This window comes from Macrosteles quadrilineatus, unplaced genomic scaffold, assembly GCF_028750875.1.
Source record: "Macrosteles quadrilineatus isolate MER2022 unplaced genomic scaffold, UCM_ALF_1.0 Scaffold_6__1_contigs__length_79288215, whole genome shotgun sequence".
NCBI classification, from domain to species: Eukaryota; Metazoa; Arthropoda; class Insecta; order Hemiptera; family Cicadellidae; genus Macrosteles; species Macrosteles quadrilineatus.
Window position 1 is genome coordinate 57031622 of NW_026542599.1, and position 19323 is coordinate 57050944.

At 35.1% G+C, this 19323-nt stretch overlaps 2 protein-coding genes across 2 annotated transcripts in view; one reads left to right on the forward strand and one right to left on the reverse strand.

Moving 5' to 3' along the window:
• Nucleotides 1-5179, forward strand: part of LOC128997542 (integrin alpha-8-like) — a 22976-nt gene extending 17797 nt beyond the window's left edge. The window contains exons 2-6 of the mRNA XM_054423182.1: nt 1108-1327; nt 1828-1915; nt 2533-2662; nt 3471-3527; nt 4778-5179. Coding sequence (XP_054279157.1) covers nt 1108-1327; nt 1828-1915; nt 2533-2662; nt 3471-3527; nt 4778-4840 — 558 coding nt within the window. The 3' untranslated portion in view covers nt 4841-5179. The remainder of the gene's footprint in view (nt 1-1107; nt 1328-1827; nt 1916-2532; nt 2663-3470; nt 3528-4777) is intronic.
• Nucleotides 5180-6000: 821 nt separating this feature from the next.
• LOC128996825 (exocyst complex component 2) overlaps nt 6001-19323 on the reverse strand; it is a 34658-nt gene continuing 21335 nt past the window's right edge. The window contains exons 16-18 of the mRNA XM_054422312.1: nt 9682-9866; nt 8665-8721; nt 6001-8050 (exon numbers count right to left, since the gene is read on the reverse strand). Of these exons, the coding sequence (XP_054278287.1) occupies nt 7960-8050; nt 8665-8721; nt 9682-9866 (333 nt within the window). The 3' untranslated portion in view covers nt 6001-7959. The remainder of the gene's footprint in view (nt 8051-8664; nt 8722-9681; nt 9867-19323) is intronic.

Here is a 19323-nt window from a genome sequence, read left to right on the forward strand (position 1 = left end):
GTTAACCTTATGAGAAATGGAATTAATGAATCTTAACAGCTGTTTCAATTAAACAAGTTGGTTCTGTTCTATGATGTTAAGTAGCATTAAAGTTACAAGGATTACCAACAGGGTGCAGCACTATTATTTCTTTTACATTTATGACAACAGCTAATTTGCAACCCAAAGGTGAGTGAGCATAGCGAACGAACTTCAACCTGGAGGCGAGTGAGCGTAGCGAACGAGCTAACCTGGAGGCGAGTTAGCGTAGAGAACGAGCTCCAACCTAAAGGCAAGTGAGCGCAGCGAACGAGCTCCAACCCAAAGGTGAGTGAGCGTAGCGAACAAACTTCAACCAGGACGTGATTGAGCGATGCGAACGAGATCATCTTGAAAATAAAACGTAACGGTACTTTCTTTCCATCGGTCTGTCTTAGGGGAAACCTATAACTTAGGCGATACGAAGTTCGCGCGGTCAGCTAGTCTCTTTATATTAGTATCCAGAGAACTGCTTTTTCTTTATTTTCTTTATTTTGGTTAAATATTTCTCATTATGGCAACACACCCGTTATTATTATCGTGTTGAAATTCTTATATGTTATGATAAAAGACATTAAAAGGATGTAACCTCAAAAAAATTATTATAATAGAGAAATAAAAAATATTCTGGGGTTAATTGATTAACAGTTTGTACTAAAGGTATTAATTATTGAAGGTTATTTTATCACGTGTTTCCCTCATTTTTGGGAATTTTTGAAATTCTATTTTTTTAAATTCTATTTAAATGAGCTTGATGGACGAATACACTGTAACGTAAGTGTAAAGTAAAAAATTATAAAATTCTGACTTGAGGTACAACAACTCACAAACAATCTAGAATATACTCATCCTGTTTAGTCTCTAATCCACCTTTTACTTTAGATTGGCCTCTAACTACAATCAGGTGAACTCTCATAAATTTCACAACAGACATGAGATGAGAATTGAACCCCTCAATATACGGTGTTGCTGTGGCCGAAGACAACGGGTAATTTAGCATAGACGGCTCTAAATACTTTATTTTTTTCCAGCTCACAATCAAAGGCCACACAGTGAGGTGTAGTGTCGACTACAGCACTTTGAACCTAGAACCTAGTTGAGAACCAATCAAGACGTAAGCGGGAAGTAGCGGCACTAGAGTCAAACGAAGTGGAGTCTTATCTTACTAAGAATATTTTCCACTTGAACTGCACGGAGGCTGGTTTGAAAACAGCTGCGTGCGCTTTGGTGACTTGTAGAACAGGACTGCTCAACTTTGGGGACACTGCGGAGATGAAACTGCAGTTTAACATCAACAGGACCATGATAGGTGAGAAAGGGAGAACTTGGCATAGAAGTCTCACCGTTTTTGGGACTGGGGATTTGTAGAGTTTGCCTACCAATCAGGTCGCTGTTTTGATCATGAGTAGAGTTGCTATTGGTCAACCCTCTTCGCCCTCTTGAGGAAAAACTCAGTTGAACAAAAACTAACCAAGCTTTGTCCGGTTTTAGATACTTCAATGCGTCCAACAAAAAACTGTTAAATTGATGTATAATAAAAGAAAAGAGATCTAAGGAACCTTAACAAATGATCTAACCTACATCCTGGCTAAAATCTATCAACCCGTCCTCAACCTATCAACCTATCCATTGAGCCAAAAAGAAAGTTAACCTTACAAAAATAATTGTGTTGGCTGTATTGGAAAAAAAATTGTTTCAATTAAACACAATATACTGATTTACTATTAAAATTTATACCTACGAAAAAACTCATCTAGGTAGCCCAATCCCATATCAATTGATTAATAATAATGATACATTATCTTACAGATCTGATTCAGCAACAGGATGTGATACAGATTTCCTCATCAGCTTCGGTGAAAATACCTGATGAATATGACATTTACTTTGGCAAAAGGTATTTATATAACTCATTGAATAACATTTTCTGCTTTTAGAAAACTCGTACATATTTGTTCGGAAACCATCTCTACAACAAAGGGCCAATTGGTCAAGTAGTTATAGCATAGGACTTCTCTGGACAACATGTTCCAAGCACTGCTATGCAATGAAGTAATGCCATTACCAAACCAGATTGGAGCCTACCTGGGATAAAAAAAAACCCCTGTAACAACACCAAAATCTCCCTCTAGAAAAGGCCGAACAATAATTTTGAATCCTTATCAGATTCAAGCCAAGCAGGCGATTGTGACTATTGGAGTTTTAAACCAATTAAATTAATCGAAAAGCCAAAATATATTGGCGTGGGATATTTTTAGGATGTATTTTTATAAAGTATAATTAAATATATTTTCATAAACTATCAATTTTTGATAGGAAATAAGCATTCTCAAATTAGAACAGTAATATTAAATGTCCATGCCTTAATTCAATTAGCTCTAATTGAATTGATTAGATCTAATTGATTAGTTACAAACAATTTAGCAATGAAATTAATTTTTGTATGAGAAACAGCTAATTACTTTTACTTATTTTCATTGTCCATATCTCAAACTATATTTAATTTATTTTCAGGTTAAGAATGGCTAGTGTAGCTACTGTGCTGGTGGGCAACTTTGAGGAAACTATATCTCCCTTAGTTCTTATAGTTTCCGCTCTTCTAGGATTGCTCTTGCTGGCACTTCTTGTCACAATACTTTCTAAGGTAAAGGAACTTTAGCATTAACACATTCACTACACATACAGAGGAGTGTAGGGAACCTCTGTTAAAAATCTAAGATAAGGTTAAGACACGTTATACAGAAGATCTTTCAGTGGCTGCTGGTGGACCAACATGGTTGGAGAGTAAGTTAGTCAACCATAAATAGCTTGGAATGTTGTGGACCTAACATAAATGCTTTCTATAATGTTTTAATTAATGAATACAACAACAAATAGACCTGGATAAAATGGTGATTTGATAAATTACAGATTGAGTAGTGCACTACACAGTAGTGGCAATAATTGTATCTACTGTACTACGGTGATAGTTGACACTCTAATACCTCACATGTTTTAGACATACAACCTGAGTACAGTGTTATGGTTGGTTGGTTTTGGTCTCCAACACATCTAGCGTTGCTACTGTACATTATTGAAACATTATCTTGGTCTAAGTTTGGGTTGTAAAAACACTGATTATCTCTTTTTTATCAAAAAGGAAATTAATCATAGTGTGTGTGTGTGTATTTGATATTGCAAGGGGAGGACTCTCTCACAATCCTAGTTCACCAGCCACTAAATAATAAATCTTGACAATAACTACCATAATCAGAGCCCAAATACTTACTGGTAAAAACAATAGTTTTCATATCAGAGAGTAAAAGTTTAAAAGCTGTGAACTAAAATTAAACTGCCACATATTTTTGTTGCAAGGTGGTATTATGGGTTTTATATTTTTAATATCATAAGATATTAAGAGTAGTGTAATTGTTAAACTCGTGTTAATTTAACACTACCTTAAAATGTTCCAGACTGGCTTCTTCCATCGAAAGTACAGAGAAGACATGAAAACTATGAAAACTAGAGATGTAAGTATTGAACTGATAACTGATGAGTAGAATGTTAGCACTAAGCAGATATCAATCACAATCACACATTCTGATTCAAAAAATTTCTTTGGCCAACTGACAATAGGCTAACTGGGTAGCTAAGGGGTTCCACTGCTTGCTTAGCTATCAGAAGTTCCTCAGAGTTTGATTCTAAAAAAAGTCAGAACTTGTTGATCGTCTGAACTAGTACAACTGTCCTTGATCTGGTCTGTTAGTAAAATATCCTGGCAAAAGAATTAGCTGATAGTGAGGATAGTTATTATATAGCCAACTCACCATGTATTCATATTCAGATTAAAATACATGGGCAAAATATCTCGCCAACTTAGAGAAGAGATTAAGTTTGTGCCTCCTCTAAGATTTTTATAAAGCCAACAAGGTCTTAAAAAATAAATCTGAAATAAGTCAAGTTGATCAGATAATTTAAGTGCTCCAGTTCTATGTTCAAATAGTTATTACATTAAACAAATAAAAGATTGAAAAGTTATTTAAATTTTAAACATGTATATTTTTGCCTTTTGTAATGCTGATGATGATGGTACAGATTGACAGACACAAAAAACATAAGTCATGCCTCCAAGATGGTTCTTAAGATGGTGAGTTTTATTTGTTGGTGTGTGTTTCAACCTATTAAATATTTTCACTGAAGTTGTGACTCAGTTTTGGAGCAGTTTAAGCTGAATAAAAGAAAGACAAGTGTGAGCTGGTAAAGTGATTAATGGCTTAATTTTTTTTTAGACAGCAGGCTCACCTGATGTGAAAGAGTTTTTTTGTCTTTGTGCCAGCACTCTTTTCTATTCATCTAAGTTAAACTTGCTACCCCAACAAAAATCCTTGAAACATCCTCTGCTTTCAAGTCCAAAAAGTATGTGATATTACTATTACCTCATAAACTTTTGTCTGAATAATTTTCATTCACCATACATATTAAATATTAAAAATAAAGACACAAAACTGAACAGAAAAATGCCAATTGACTTGAAACGGACTTTTTGTTTAAATAGTATTTAATTTTTCTCTTAGTAATCTGTACTGCATGGCTTTCATAGACAAGATCAAAGACAGGAGATATATTATTTATAGGTGGTTTCAAATGCGTAGAAAATTATTTATACAAATTAAATAGCTGTGCACATTTTCTTTTCATACAAAAACGTTTGAGGCAGTATTCATATGGAAATACTGTATTATATCTACAATTGAATAATGATGATATGTTATGTTTTCAGGTAACCACGGAATTTGCCTACCAGGCGTTTCTTCCAGAGTTTGAAAATAACATTTTCTATTAGTATATAGAGATAGATCTAGATATAAGAACATTGTGATATTTATAATTTAAGTTAATATTTTAATTCCTGAAGTTGTTGTGTATTGTATATTAAGTATTAACATTAATAATGCTATTTTGTGTGTATTAGCCTATTAGGCCTATTTATCTAGAATTGTTGCAAATGTTTTAAGATTGACTATTTATGGAAGTGCTAGGGCTATAGAAATATACTTTGTATATACTAAGGAATAATGAATGTACATTTTATCAGATTATTGTAAAAGGAACCTAAAATATTCTTTTGGAGTATTTATTTTGGTTTTGTTTTAGATGTGTAAAATGTGTAATTTTACCTGCATTGAGTGGTCTTATTATATTTGTTATAAAAGTCCAACCTTTTTTGTTTGTTTCCTTCAAATAGGCTAAATAAAAGGTTAGCAAACATAATGGGTTTTTATTAAATTTAGACGGAAATAGAGATGTCTAATGGTACGATTAAAGGTATTTTGGTTTGTTAGAGTTTATGAATAAATAATCACAATAATTTATATTGTATGCACTCAAATTTAGCTATTGTAGAAGACGCTCTCTTAAATGACTCTGGATTAACCGTCACAGATATTAACGAGCATATACAAACTGTGCCTCTTAGTCAAAATACACGCTCTGCTGGCATGTGTTCGTAGGCTACCGTAATTCAATTTAATTACATTATTATAAAGTTTTCCGAGGTCCAGTCCCCAAGAGGATGTAGAGTTATGTTTGACTTTAGTATAGCTATATATAACAATTCACAGCAGCATGAGTTGGCAATAACAAAAACTATCAGTGAGCAGTATTTTTAAATCAAACGGAACAGCTTTAATAGCATATGACAGGTTTTTTGCATTTGGTTGGATTTATTCGCCTGATTCAAAGTTTGCATTGAAAATTTAATACTTTAAGGGAAAGTGTAGCTTATTAAGGAGTTTTTGAGGAAGGGAAAGGTTATAGCTGGAAAATTAGCGCCCAAAATCTTGTAAATACACAATGAAAGGTCCAATTCCAAAACTTTTCTCATAAAACTTCTCTCTCAATATCAAGAGTTGTGCTATGTGACCCTTAATGGTGTAAAAAAAAACCTGTACGCTAATTTTCTCATCTCAGCTCATAACTCTATCCTTTAAAGAAAATAAAAACTTAAGATATTCATAAAAGTTTATTAATTGTATTGATACTTTACACTAAGCACTAAGCATTTATACACATGCAATATGAAAATAAACAACAGGCAATAACTTCTATAGTCTTTTTCTCAAATCTTAGGTTTACAGTAAATTAATAAAGCTCTTATACTGAATCACACTTGTTAAAGTAGCATTGATAAGTTATTATAATCCAAAAGTTCTATAAGAAACATTAAAAACTTAACAATAACTTTTAAAGGAGCTCATAACAATAACTTTAAAAGCAATAACTTATGCATAATCTTAAAAAGAGCTGGGAAATTATCACAGCATGAAACTCAGCAAATAGATACAGAAATTATGTATAAGTGTATTTAATGGTTTGTGTAATATATGATTATTTTTTTAAATATTGAAAACTAAATGGCTTTAGTATATAAATTAAAACACTATTTATTATTTCAAATTATCATACAAGGGTAATTAATTATACAACTAGCTATTTGATTAACACGATTAGATCCTATGTTTTTACATTTTGTACACACATAACATGTCAAATGGCTAACTTAAATCTCACTAAAAAAATCTACATAATATTGTAACAATAACAATTAAAAAGTATTTAATATTGTGAAGCATTTTTTTCATTTTAAAATAAGACTTCTTCCAATTCAGCCATATTTACAAGATGCTAGTTGGTGTTAATTTTTTGCACAGATAATGTTGAAAGTTAGTATTTATTTTGTAATAATTTCTAATGATTCCAACATTTTTAGTGAGTAAACTGGGCTCAAAATATCAGAAAGAATGGGTGTCTGATGTAAGGAAGTCAGCTATAATACTAATTCATTTAAGTTCTGCTAAAACCAAAACTTCCCAGGTAAAAGTTCTGTTAAACTTACACCATTAAGTAACAGAATGATATGAATTTGATTGAACTATACATTAAGATCAACGATACGATTTAAGGAACTAGCAGACAACTAGGAATAAATAGTATTTAATCAAGGTTGTTCCTGGAATACATGGAGAAACGATAGTTTAGTTTTGCTCAACAAATTTTTATCCTAATAGACACTACATAATTTTCAATACCACTGTGTTTTTGTTATTTTTACATTTACAAAATAAGCAATTAGGCCTAGTTTGAAAAAAAAGTTCAAATCTATATTGTTACAGTTCTCATTGCGATGTACTGGGGGTGACATATAATGAGTCCATAACATGACACATGTCAATAATGTACTTCTGTAGAACCAGGGAGCAGATCAACTGGGGTCAATAGATTCTACAGCCTTTGAAAAAATATTTTTTAAACCCCAAGTACAAATTAATTTACCAATTGAAAATGTTACCAAATCACAGTATCCTTAATCCTTGATAAGATAGGCATAATACCTTATTTAAAAATGTTAAAGATGCCTTGCATTTTTGCATTACACCCAACCTCAGGAGGGTAAAAATTTCCTAGGCCAGACCATCAAATGAGGACATCCACAACACAAACTTGTACGGTACCAACTAAATGGGTAAGGTGCTTGTAATTTGATTGTGAATTACCTTACTAAAACAATCACAGAAAATGAATTATTCAACATGTTCGTAAATCATAACAATCATTGGGCTGATTTTGTATACCAAACTAATTAAATTCGTTATGTCACTAGATTTATTCTTGAAACTTCAGTTTGGTACAAAATGTTTGATCACATTATTAGTTTCGGTACACATAGTACTATTCAAAATACAATGGAAAGTTCAGTTTTGGGTACATTAGGTTGTACTTTTAAGAATTTACTGTTGCTTGTTACTAACTACTCATTGCTCATACTCTTATAGGTCTTGGTCATGTGATCAACTAACATTACTGATACTATCATAATCATAATGTATCAAAGTACCAGAACTGGTACCACACTCACAAAGTTTCAAACTATCATGGTCTAATGATAGTTTGAAGGAGCAATTTTCAGCTGGCCTCCGAGATGGAAGCACTCTGGAAACAGTAAAGCTGAAGTCTCATCTTGGACTCACTCATACTTAGCACTTCGTCCACCAGCCTGAAAACAGTTGTTCAAATTGGAGAGCTAACTTAATGGAATGAAAGTCAATTTTTAATATGAAAACGTTAATACTTTTAATCAAAATGGCGACCATTTGAAAGTAGGTATTTTAAGCCAATGGAGATAAGTGTACGATGAGTGGTGCGATCGACATGTTCCTTGGACAGCACTGTTAATTAATAGCCCATACAGCCAATGGCAACTAATGAAACTACAGTTTATAGTGGAATCCAAACCACGTTATAATACGGTTTGAAAATATAAGCAAGCATTTTAAAACAAGACTGAAGCCAAATCCAGTTTAGTAACAGGTCATATGACAACTGGTTTTTTTCACTTCTACAACTTGTAACATCACCATTGCTAAAGAATTGCTTTACAGTTCTTATTTCTGTAGCTTAAAAAAAGATATATACAAACAAACCATAAGATGATTATATGTTATAACTCATTCAATAAAGTTAAAAGAAGGTGGACACCAGTCAAGCGAAAATATTTTCTTAGTTTATTAGCAAAACTATGCTATATAATACTGATGGTTTCAAAATATTATGTATTATAAAAGTTAATATGTTGAACTATCATTAACTAATATAAAAATATGCACTTACTTAAGTTCATCTGGCTTCAAAGGGGGTAATGCTTCCAAGGCTTCTTCAAAATAGCCCCTAAAATAAAATACAAATTTTATGTTTAATAATGATTAATGAAATACAACTGTAGAATATCGGTCGTCCAACATTCCCTAGTCTGAAAAAGTTCTATAATGTCATAGACGACATAGACCATCTGTTCTATAATGTCTATAAGTCTATAATGCGCATGTAAAACACATTTTCTATCGAAATATGATTGTGGATATTTCGGTGTACAACTATTATTATCATTATCAATTGAGATGGGGAGGCCACCTATAAGGGTGTAGAAAGGAGTGATATAATCTTTGTAGCTTTGTTATTGATTAAGGCCAGCTGTTTTATTGGTCAGGATCGTCTTTTTAAGTCCAATGATCAGACATCTGGGTGCAGTTTTTAACCATCAAAAAGCTACTGACTTTTTCAGGATTAATCCGGCAACCTTTCGATTGTCAGACAATAACTGTAACCACTCAGTTACCCAACTACAATGAGGCTACAGAACATAATGTGCAAATGGATAGTATTATACATCTATAAAGTGTTACGAATCAAATACGTATATTAAATAAGTGTAATGAGTTAAGCAAGGAGCCCCAACTTTAAAAATTTCAATTTATTAAGTTTGCATTTTGATAGCCTGAATAAACCTTTTTTTCATTGGAACTTAATTTGCTGTTTTCTGTTTTGATCCATTTCACACTACATTCAATAATTATTTTCACCTTAGTGTTTTTTTTTCAAAATTTACAGTAATCCAAAATATTATTTACAATGCGTCTATTTATGCGATGGACTGCTGAGAGATTACTGTAATTAAATTAAACTATATATTTAAGTCTTTTAAAATCAAAGCTCTAGCAAGTTTTTACTGTCTTTCTTATAAAACTATCTCAAATTGTAAAATTGGTGGGTAAAATGTAAGTGTAACAAATTATCAAAACTATTTACACATCTCTTATCACACCTATCAATATTCCATATGCAACATACCTAGCTCTCTGAAGTGTGAATGGCTTGAGGAAGCGTTGCAAAGCTTGAATGTCAATTCTGGCTTGTTGGTTGCCTCTCACACTGAACTTAGTGACACAAGACATGAGTCTGAACAACTCCTCAGCCACAGTCTCCGTGATCTGAGACAGAACTCGGCCAACCAGCTCGGGGCACACCCGGTTGACCTGTCACAATACTCATGTACAAACCCGGTTGACTTGACTTAATACTCATGTACAAACCCAGTTGACTTGTCACAATACTCATGTACAAACCCGGTTGACCTGTCACAATACTCATGTTTAAGCCCAGTTGACCTGTCACAATACTCATGTACAAACCCAGTTGACCTGTAAGAATACTCATGTACAAACCCAGTTGCTGTCACAATACTCATGTTCAAACCCAGTTGACCTGTCACAATACTCATGTACAAACCCTGTTGACCTGTCAAAATACTCATGTACAAACCCTGTTGACCTGTAACAATACTCATGTACAAGCATGGTTTACCTGTCACAATACTCATGTACAAACCGGGTTGACCTATCCCAATACTTTGTACAAGTACAAACCCAGTTGACCTGTCACAATACTCATGTACAACCCCAGTTGACCTGTAACAATACCTACTCATGTACAAACCCAGTTGGCCTGTAACAATACTCATGTGCAACCCCAGTTGACCTGTAACAATACCTACTCATGTACAAACCCTGTTGACCTGTAACAATACTCATGTACAAGCATGGTTTACCTGTCACAATACTCATGTACAAACCGGGTTGACCTATCCCAATACTTTGTACAAGTACAAACCCAGTTGACCTGTCACAATACTCATGTACAACCCCAGTTGATCTGTAACAATACCTACTCATGTACAAACCCAGTTGACCTGTAACAATACCTACTCATGTACAAACCCAGTTGACCTGTAACAATACTCATTTACAAGCCTTTCTATTGAACCACTGATTGTAAAAAAATAAAGAAATATATATATATATTTTATGCATCAAACTTTTGGCTACAACTTTGCCACAGACAAAACCTCTCTAACCAAAAAATTAAAAAAAATCTCGCATACTAACTTTTTTATATTACAAATTGTTCAGTTCTTTCACTTAATAATTTTCTTTAGCCTTTACTTAGAACAGCTGATGTTTAAAAAAATGATTCATACTGTACAATTAACATAATTCATTTCTGTTCTTCTTGAAAACATGACTTTTATTTTTCTCTTTTAATTTTTCATTAATTGTGCACATGACCTTTTGAGATAGCAAGAATTACTTTGGTTTGATTTTTGCAAAAACGTAAGTTAGTGTGCCTCTATTCCATTGATTGATGCTTGGTTTCAGAGGTATCATAAGCAACCCATAATAAGATTTGTCTCCCATGACTATCTGCAATGAAAATGTATCACCATTCTCGTCATAATGAGTCAAGAAATTAAGTGCACTGCCCATTTAGTGGTTTTTGCCCCGTTCAGAAAGGATGTTAGGCACCCAACGTGAGCAAAGTTTATAAAAGTCAAATTTTTTCAGTAACAATCTCGTAAATTACAATTCTTGAAACTTGAGGAAATTTACGTGCAAGAGCTCATATTGTAAAATTAAAGTTTTCTTTAATCTCACATTGACTAATTGCACTAATCATTTCATTGTTTACCACAGATGGACGTCCACTTTGTTCCTCATCATGCACTGTATCTTGCTCCTCTTTGAACTGTCAAACACATCTTCTCACCATTGAATTACTCATTACATTGTCCCCATAATAGATTTGTCGGTAAATGTCAATTGCTATATAACTTTTTGTACCGTACAGTATTAAAAAAAAACAAATCACTGATCGAATTTCACAATCGGCTGGATTTTCAATCAACGCAGGCATTACGAACAAGCGTTACGAAGTGTACGACAAAAAAAGCGAGTTCCAAATGGCGTCATTTCCTTTCGGAAGACTCAGAGTAACTACTGCGCATGCGCTAACATGCGATCGCAATGCTCCCCCAGGGAGTAGGGGAATCTTACTTTCCGAACTTACCTCGTATGCAACGCTGCGGTCTTTGTCACAAACCAAGGTATACATTTAATATTACACATCTAGAGCTGGTGTCTTTTGGTTCACAATACCTACTCACAGACCATGAACCAGTGATGCAGCAAAGAAAAAAAACAAGTTTAGCCAACTATTATATGATGCCACTAATCATCATATCCACAGACCAAGTAAACTGCTTAGTCTTTTGTTTACATTCTGACTGTGGCTAAACATTCACCTAAAGTTACAGCTGTTAAATTACAGCTGTTAAAATCAGTGGCGATTCAAAGGGGGGGGGGGGGCACAGAGGCTGAAGCCACTCACGGGAGTTTTTATATTGGACCTGGAAGTATAAATTCAAACATAAGTTAATTTTTGTCGTAAATACGTAACGGTTGTGTTTGAACATAGTTTAAAGACCTTAAATGTGACGTAAAAAATAGCAAACTGTCCAGGGGACAGCTCTTAGACCCCTACTGGTGAGGAACACCCTGGTAGCCCTCCATAACAAGGCCCCTAGAACCGCCACTGTAAATAACAATTCACATATCAATCTTAATAAAGAAAGTTTCTCAGCATACCAGATATGTGACCTTAAGATCGAGGATCTTTGGATGGACTCTAGAAATAAATTAAACTTAGAGGGGGTAAAGCCCTAAAGGAAATTAAGAAAGTGTATATTTAAACCTAAGATGGTTATTGTTTTTTTTTTTTTGTGAATGTATCTTTGTGTTTGTACGTTGTATGGAAAAAAATAAAGATTTCTTTATGAAAAATTACTATTTGCAATCATTAGCATTAAATGACACCTAACTATTAAAAATCCGAGACTTACCTAAGTTTTAAATTTGATAGGCTGGAAAAGGGTTGTTACATGAAATCCCTTTTTGTTTTAAGTTTATGGATTATTTAAAACTATTAATATATAGATAGTTGTAGGCCTATGACTCTTTAGTTTGGTTTCTTAGCTACTATTTAGTGAATTACTCATATATAGAGAATAAGCTATTACTGTCTCAGGTCTGGGTAAGACCTAGACCTGAAACAACTTTAATATTTAATTTTGATGTTCCAGTGGCCAAAAACACCATCTGTTCAGACTAATATATAAATATATATATGTGTTTGTGTGTGTTTGTGTCCGTAAGCACGATAACTCGAGTAAAAACCATCCAATTTCAATGAAATTTCATACAAACCTGTTTGGACGAGTTAGCACAGGAGCATGATCGAACTACGGGAACACAGATTTATGGGTAAAATTTGGTTTTTCTCATTTTGGACTATATAAAAATTAAATATTTTCTCTAAACCATTTTGAACAGCTTAAAACAGAAGAAACTTAATACATTGAGATGTTTTCGTACGGTTATTTAAAATAGAAAAAATAAAATATTTTAAAAGAAATTCCCCTGTTATATATATATTTTTTTTGTTATTCTAAGCTATTAAGTATTTTACCAAAAATTACACTTTATTATTACCCTCCTTGTATTAGCAAACCTAGGTACTCGATAAACCTAATGTTATTAAAATACATTTAAGTGAAAATCATATAAGGCAAGTAGAAATTCGCTTAGTCGGCAGGTTTGCTGCGGTGGAGGTAATTTTTAATGAAAATTGGTATTTACTGAATGTTTGAGATAAAAGAGTCCCATAAAAAAAAAAAAAAACAACTTTCATTCGATGTAAAACTTGAAAATGGGGACTCTCTAAAGGTTATTTTAAAGTTAATATTCATAAAAACAAGCAACCAAATAAAAATTTACAAGACATTATTGCATTTAAATCCAAGTTCAATACCACTTAGAATGTAAAGATAGGCCACACTTTAAGTTTTAAGATTGGTTTCAACTAACTTACAGCATAGCAGAATCCATGACTACAAGTTCTGTATTGAGTACTGAATTCTTCAGGTATTAGTTAGCGACTTGTATCTCAAGTAACAGTCTAATGAACACCAACAAGCTGCTGTAGAAATTATGCAGGAATGCCATCAGGGCTAGGTGCTCTTCCATTTCTAAGGAATGGGACAGCGGAGGAAAGTCCCTCTTCCCGAAAGGCTGGTAACGCGCCCTAATCTCCAAATTCCCTCGCTGGTAGCGGTGGATGCTTTGGAAATAACGCTTCAATGACAGTAGCAACGGTGACAGGTTCCATGACTGTAGTTGGTGATCAAGTCCCTATCATTTGGGTTACAATCTTGTAGCCCATCACTCAAGAATTGTTCTGGATGTCCTGACAGTTGCTTCCAGCACCTGACGTTACTCCAGTTGATAGCACTATATGGGGATCTTGAATTGCGGCCTTGAGCTCTGCCGATCTAGCTTCAGGCCAGTTTCTGGCATGGTGCGCTGCTCGTTGGAGCTCAAGGTATATTCTCCAGGGTTCTACAATCTTGGGTTTCCACCAGTTAACTGGCTTCTTTCTGCGGTGGCAAAAATCCTAGGCATGGAACGATCAAATGCCGGAGATGGTGGAACGCATTGTCAACGTAGCTTGAAATTAGGCACTTCCAATGTCCCCAACAGGCTAATTTTTTATGTAACCCTGAAATGTGCCCTGGCAAAGACAACTGAGATACATTGAGATGGATGAACTGAGCTGGCATATTGTGTATTTGCCCAGCTCAGGAAAGTTCAGGAATATCCTTGAAGAAAATTGCCAGATAAGTCGCTTGCAGAGTACTGTAGGCGAGAGTTAAGAAGTCCTCTGAGCCCTGGCCTATTCTAAAAATGCAGGCGCTTGCTACTTGAGATCTAGGCGGGTCGAGCGGGTTACTCATGTTCCACGCGGCAATCAGGGCTCACATCCACTGCGTTAAAACCAAAAGAGCACCTGCAAATACCGCGCGGCAACATACAAACATTGCTGCATTCGCTCTGGCTCAGAGGACTTCTTTACTCTCGCGGACAGTAGTCCTCAGAGACTCTCCTATCAGTGAGCGGTGGGCTAGGGCTTCAGATGCCAGAGAGATGTCAGGGACCATCTTTCCATGCCAGGGGTGACGGATGTTGGAAACGTCACCTGTGTTTAGGATATAGAGAGCTAGCCTGGCTGCCCTCTCTAAAACATACCGCCTTCCTGTGTTTGTTTCACATTCCACCACACTAGCATTAAAATCCCTCCAAACAGTCACCTCACCATCGATGTTTAGGATCTCGTCCTCTAGAGAGTCGAACATTTGACAGTACTCTCCAATTGTGTGTGAAGTTGTAGGAGGGAAAAAAATACTTGATATTTAGAAAATATTTACTCCTTCGATAGTAATTTTGCATTTAAAACTATTATGATAATGACTTAAAATATGGATCTAAATATGAAGTTTTAAAACTTTAAAACATTTGTTTTATCACTCGCACAACAAAATCAGCAGTTTCTGCTGGTTCAAAATAGTGTTTTCTCCTCCACCTCGCCACACAAGTTTTAAATTCTCATGTATTGTGATATGATTGTAATTCTTCTTATGGGTCATGTGAGAGATGTTCTTACACACTGCTGTACATTACAGCAATGAATCATCACAAATAATAATTGTTGGAGATTTTATTTATTAGATTGACAAACCTATATTGCTTAGCATTTTCTAGCAATATTGCTGGTTTTAGTAATAAATTGAAATACATTCTTTGATTATACATCACGGAATTTGGAAAGATTTACCCGTTCTTTTAGTGGATTTTCTCAAATCTGTCTTATGACCTTGGACCAAAGTTTCCATGCATAAACCATCTCCCTGATTCCTGGTCCTAGCTGCTTTAATGACACAAGGCCAAAGTGCAGTAAAGAAACTGCTTTGGTGAAAAAGTATTGTCATACTGTAGATTTAACATACTCCCTTATAGTGCGTGGAACAAGTGTAAAAATCTTTCACTTCCGGAGACCAGCACCATACTTTGGGAATCGACTAAATACATGTAAAAGAGTGAAAATCAGCCGGGAGGCAAGCTTTAAAATAATTAGGTCACGGGCAGTGACGTCATCAAAATGGCCGCTCAGTCAATAATAATAATGTCGCATATCTCGGGAACCGCTTAACCGATTTTGACGTATGACATCTTATTTGAAAGGTCTAACCATTATCTATAAAAAAGGTTATTACACCTTTAGCGGTTAAACCAACGGTTTCTTTGTATTTTAGAAAATATTAATTTTTTACACCCCACAAAATGGGTTTTTAGATTTATCATTTGGAAAAATTAAAATAATCTAAATTTACTTTCCACCGTTGAATTCAGCTTTAAAAGATGAACAATTTAGTATTTTGAATCATCACTCTATGTATAATGGTTACCGAGATATTGAAAGTAGTAAACACAGAACACTCTGTCCCCCATGTTATCCTTATGGGAAAAATAACATTCTATATCTCAGTTATTTTTTAACGTGTCTTAATACAACTTGGTATGTGGTTTCACCTAGTTGAGCTACTTGATAATGACTATAAAATATTTATATTTTACATTTACATGGCAGCAAACCTACATACTCATTTCCCATATTATTCATATGGCGAATATTTATGCATGATTATTTATGAACATTGTACTGTACTTTCTCAGCTTTTCCTTACTTTACAGCTTTAGACCTTTTCGGGAGTTTTCAGGACTCAGATTGACTGAACACTTGTAGGAATTATGATACATTTATTACTCTCAGAACTGATTACAAAAACTATTGACAAATGACTTCTACTTCGAAACCCCACAGACCAGGGCAATCTATTAGGCGGTCCCTTGACGTCTTGGTCGATCGGCTCGAGACCCCTCTGTCCCGTTTTGCTGTCCTGGGTTGCCCACGTTGGTTCTCCTTCCTGACGCTGTCCCGTCGTAGTGGCTCACAGAAATCCTATCGACACGGCTCCTGCGGTCCTCCAACTGGCACTGCCTCGGAAAATGCTGAGCGGATTACTATCCCAAACGCAGCAGCTACCGTCGGTGTTGCCCGTTCCGTTGGCAGATGCAGACTGTCGTCTCTCCCAGACAACTCTTTCTCTTCTTAAATAGTGGAGGTGGGCCTCTTCATCCCCCTCCAGACGGATCCATGGTCCCGGGAGACAGCTTTTTTGGCCACCGGGGACTTAAACTGAAATAAAACTGATGCCGGGGCTCAAGACGCCTCTAGTGCAGGGTGTACCGGGCTCAGCACGCCTCTAGTGCGGGGGTGCCGGGGTTCAGCACGCCTCTAGTACTGGGGTGTACCGGGCTCAGCACGCCTCTAGTACTGGGGTGAACCGGGCTCAGCACGCCTCTAGTACTGGGGTGTACCGGGCTCAGCACGCCTCTAGTGCGGGGGTGCCGGGGCTCAACACGCTTCTAGTGCATACCCTACCGGTGGCGCCTACCGACGGGGTCGGGCCCGGAGGCCCAACATGTTGAAATCCCCCAAGAATGCTCCTTATAGGGTCGTAACTCGTAAGATGCTTGGAGAGTGGGGGTAAGTATCCAGTATCCGCCCCCGGCCGAAAGTCCTGGGCACTTTTCCCTAATAACTTTCCCTCAGTACTTTTCCCTCGGGTCACTGAGCACCATTCCTCGGTGCTTTGGTGTTTTAGCCCATATTACATTACCCAACCTTGGCCTTCTTAAACACTTCAATACAACATATGCTGTCAAAACTTGACGTTAAGCGTAATTTTAATTAATTATCGAAGTATTTGGAAATTTCCTGAGTATGCAAGTTTTTAGTATTTTGTAGGTGGATTTTATATCAAATTGAGAGCAACTTAATCTTGTCTTGAAATAGTTCGTGCCCCGTCTGAATTATTTTCGGAATTTGTCTGGGGGAGATTCTCATCCAAGCATATAATATCAAGGCGTGGTTTTTTTCTTGGAAATTGAGACGGATCTTTTGACACCTCAAACGTTGAAATTGGCCCACAAATAAGGGAGGAGTAGTGTTAACAAAAACGACTTCACGTATTATATACAATAAATATATATATTTTTTTATTTGTTAAAGGGAAATAACAGAGACGCCAAGCCGTATTTCGCATACTATTCTTCAGTTAAATACAAAGAATAAATAAACAGCCTAATGCTATGTAACAATATGTTTAAGTGAGGAATCCACTGTCCAAAGCCTGAAATGCATACTATTCTTCAGGTATGGTAGCCACAAAAAAACAATCCATAACTATTTTTTGAAAAGCCCAAAATATTTTTACCCAAAAATAAAATTACTATGAATATTATATTCTTCAGGTAACCACTTTAAAAATCTAAACGATCAATAACTATGTTTTAAGAAGCACAAAAGACGCCAAACCCTATATGAAAATTACTAGAAAAATGTAAACTCAAAAGAAACAAAAACAACACGTTAATAAGGATTTTATCACGTTTCTTATTCAACAAAATTGTGATAAATTGCCATCAGATCTCTTGTCGGTTATCAGTCTGACCAACCCAGGAAAAAAATATTTCCCAAAATAAAATTACTAATATTTATAAAACCCCCGTTGCAGTAGACCTGCATACTCCGTGAGTTTCAAATGCTTAGATAATTAATTAAAATTAAGCTCAACGTCAAGTTTTGTCAACATATGTTCATAAATAATCATGCATAAAAATTCACGATACGAATAACATAGGAAATGAGTATGTAGGTTTGCTGCCATGTATATGTAAAATATAAATATTTTATAGTCATTATCAAGTAGCTCAACTAGGTGAAACCACATACCAAGTTGTATTAAGATACGTTCATAAATAATCATGCATACAAATTCGCCATATGAATAATATGGGAAATGAGTATGTAGGTTTGCTGCCATGTAAATGTAAAATATAAATATTTTATAGTCATTATCAAGTAGCTCAACTAGGTGAAACCACATACCAAGTTGTATTAAGATACGTTAAAAAATAACTGAGATATAGAACGTTATTTTTCCCATAAGGATAACATGGGGGACAGAGTGTTCTTTGTTTACTACTTTCAATATCTCGGTAACCAATATACATAGAGTGATGATTCAAAATACTAAATTGTTCATCTTTTAAAGCTGGATTCAACGGCGGAAAGTAAATGTTGATCATTTTAATTTTTCCGAATGATAAATGCAAAAACCCATTTTGTGGGGCGTAAAAAATTAATATTTTCTAAAATACAAAGAACCCGTTGGTTTAACCGCTATAGGTGTAATAACCTTTTTTATAGATAATGATTAGCCCTTTCAAATAAGATGTCATACGTCAAAATCGGTTACGTGGTTCCCGAGATATGCGACATTATTATTATTGGCTGAGCGGCCATTTTGATGACGTCACTGCCCGTGACATAATTATTTTATAGCTTGCCTCCCGGCTGATTTTCACTCTTTTACATGTATTTAGTCGATTCCCAAAGTATGGTGCTGGTCTCCGGAAGTGAAAGATTACTAGGTAAAATGTTGCTTGTTCCACGCACTATTAGGGAGTTTGTTTCATCTATAGTATTATGGATTTGATAAGTGCCTTAATTAAGTTAAAACTTCTTGAGCAGCTGATCAACTGATATGAATGTGGTTGATCTACTGTTAAATAACATATTTGTATGTATGAAATTGTCTTCGTTCATTCTCATACGCGACTTCGGAGCGTACTCCTAGTT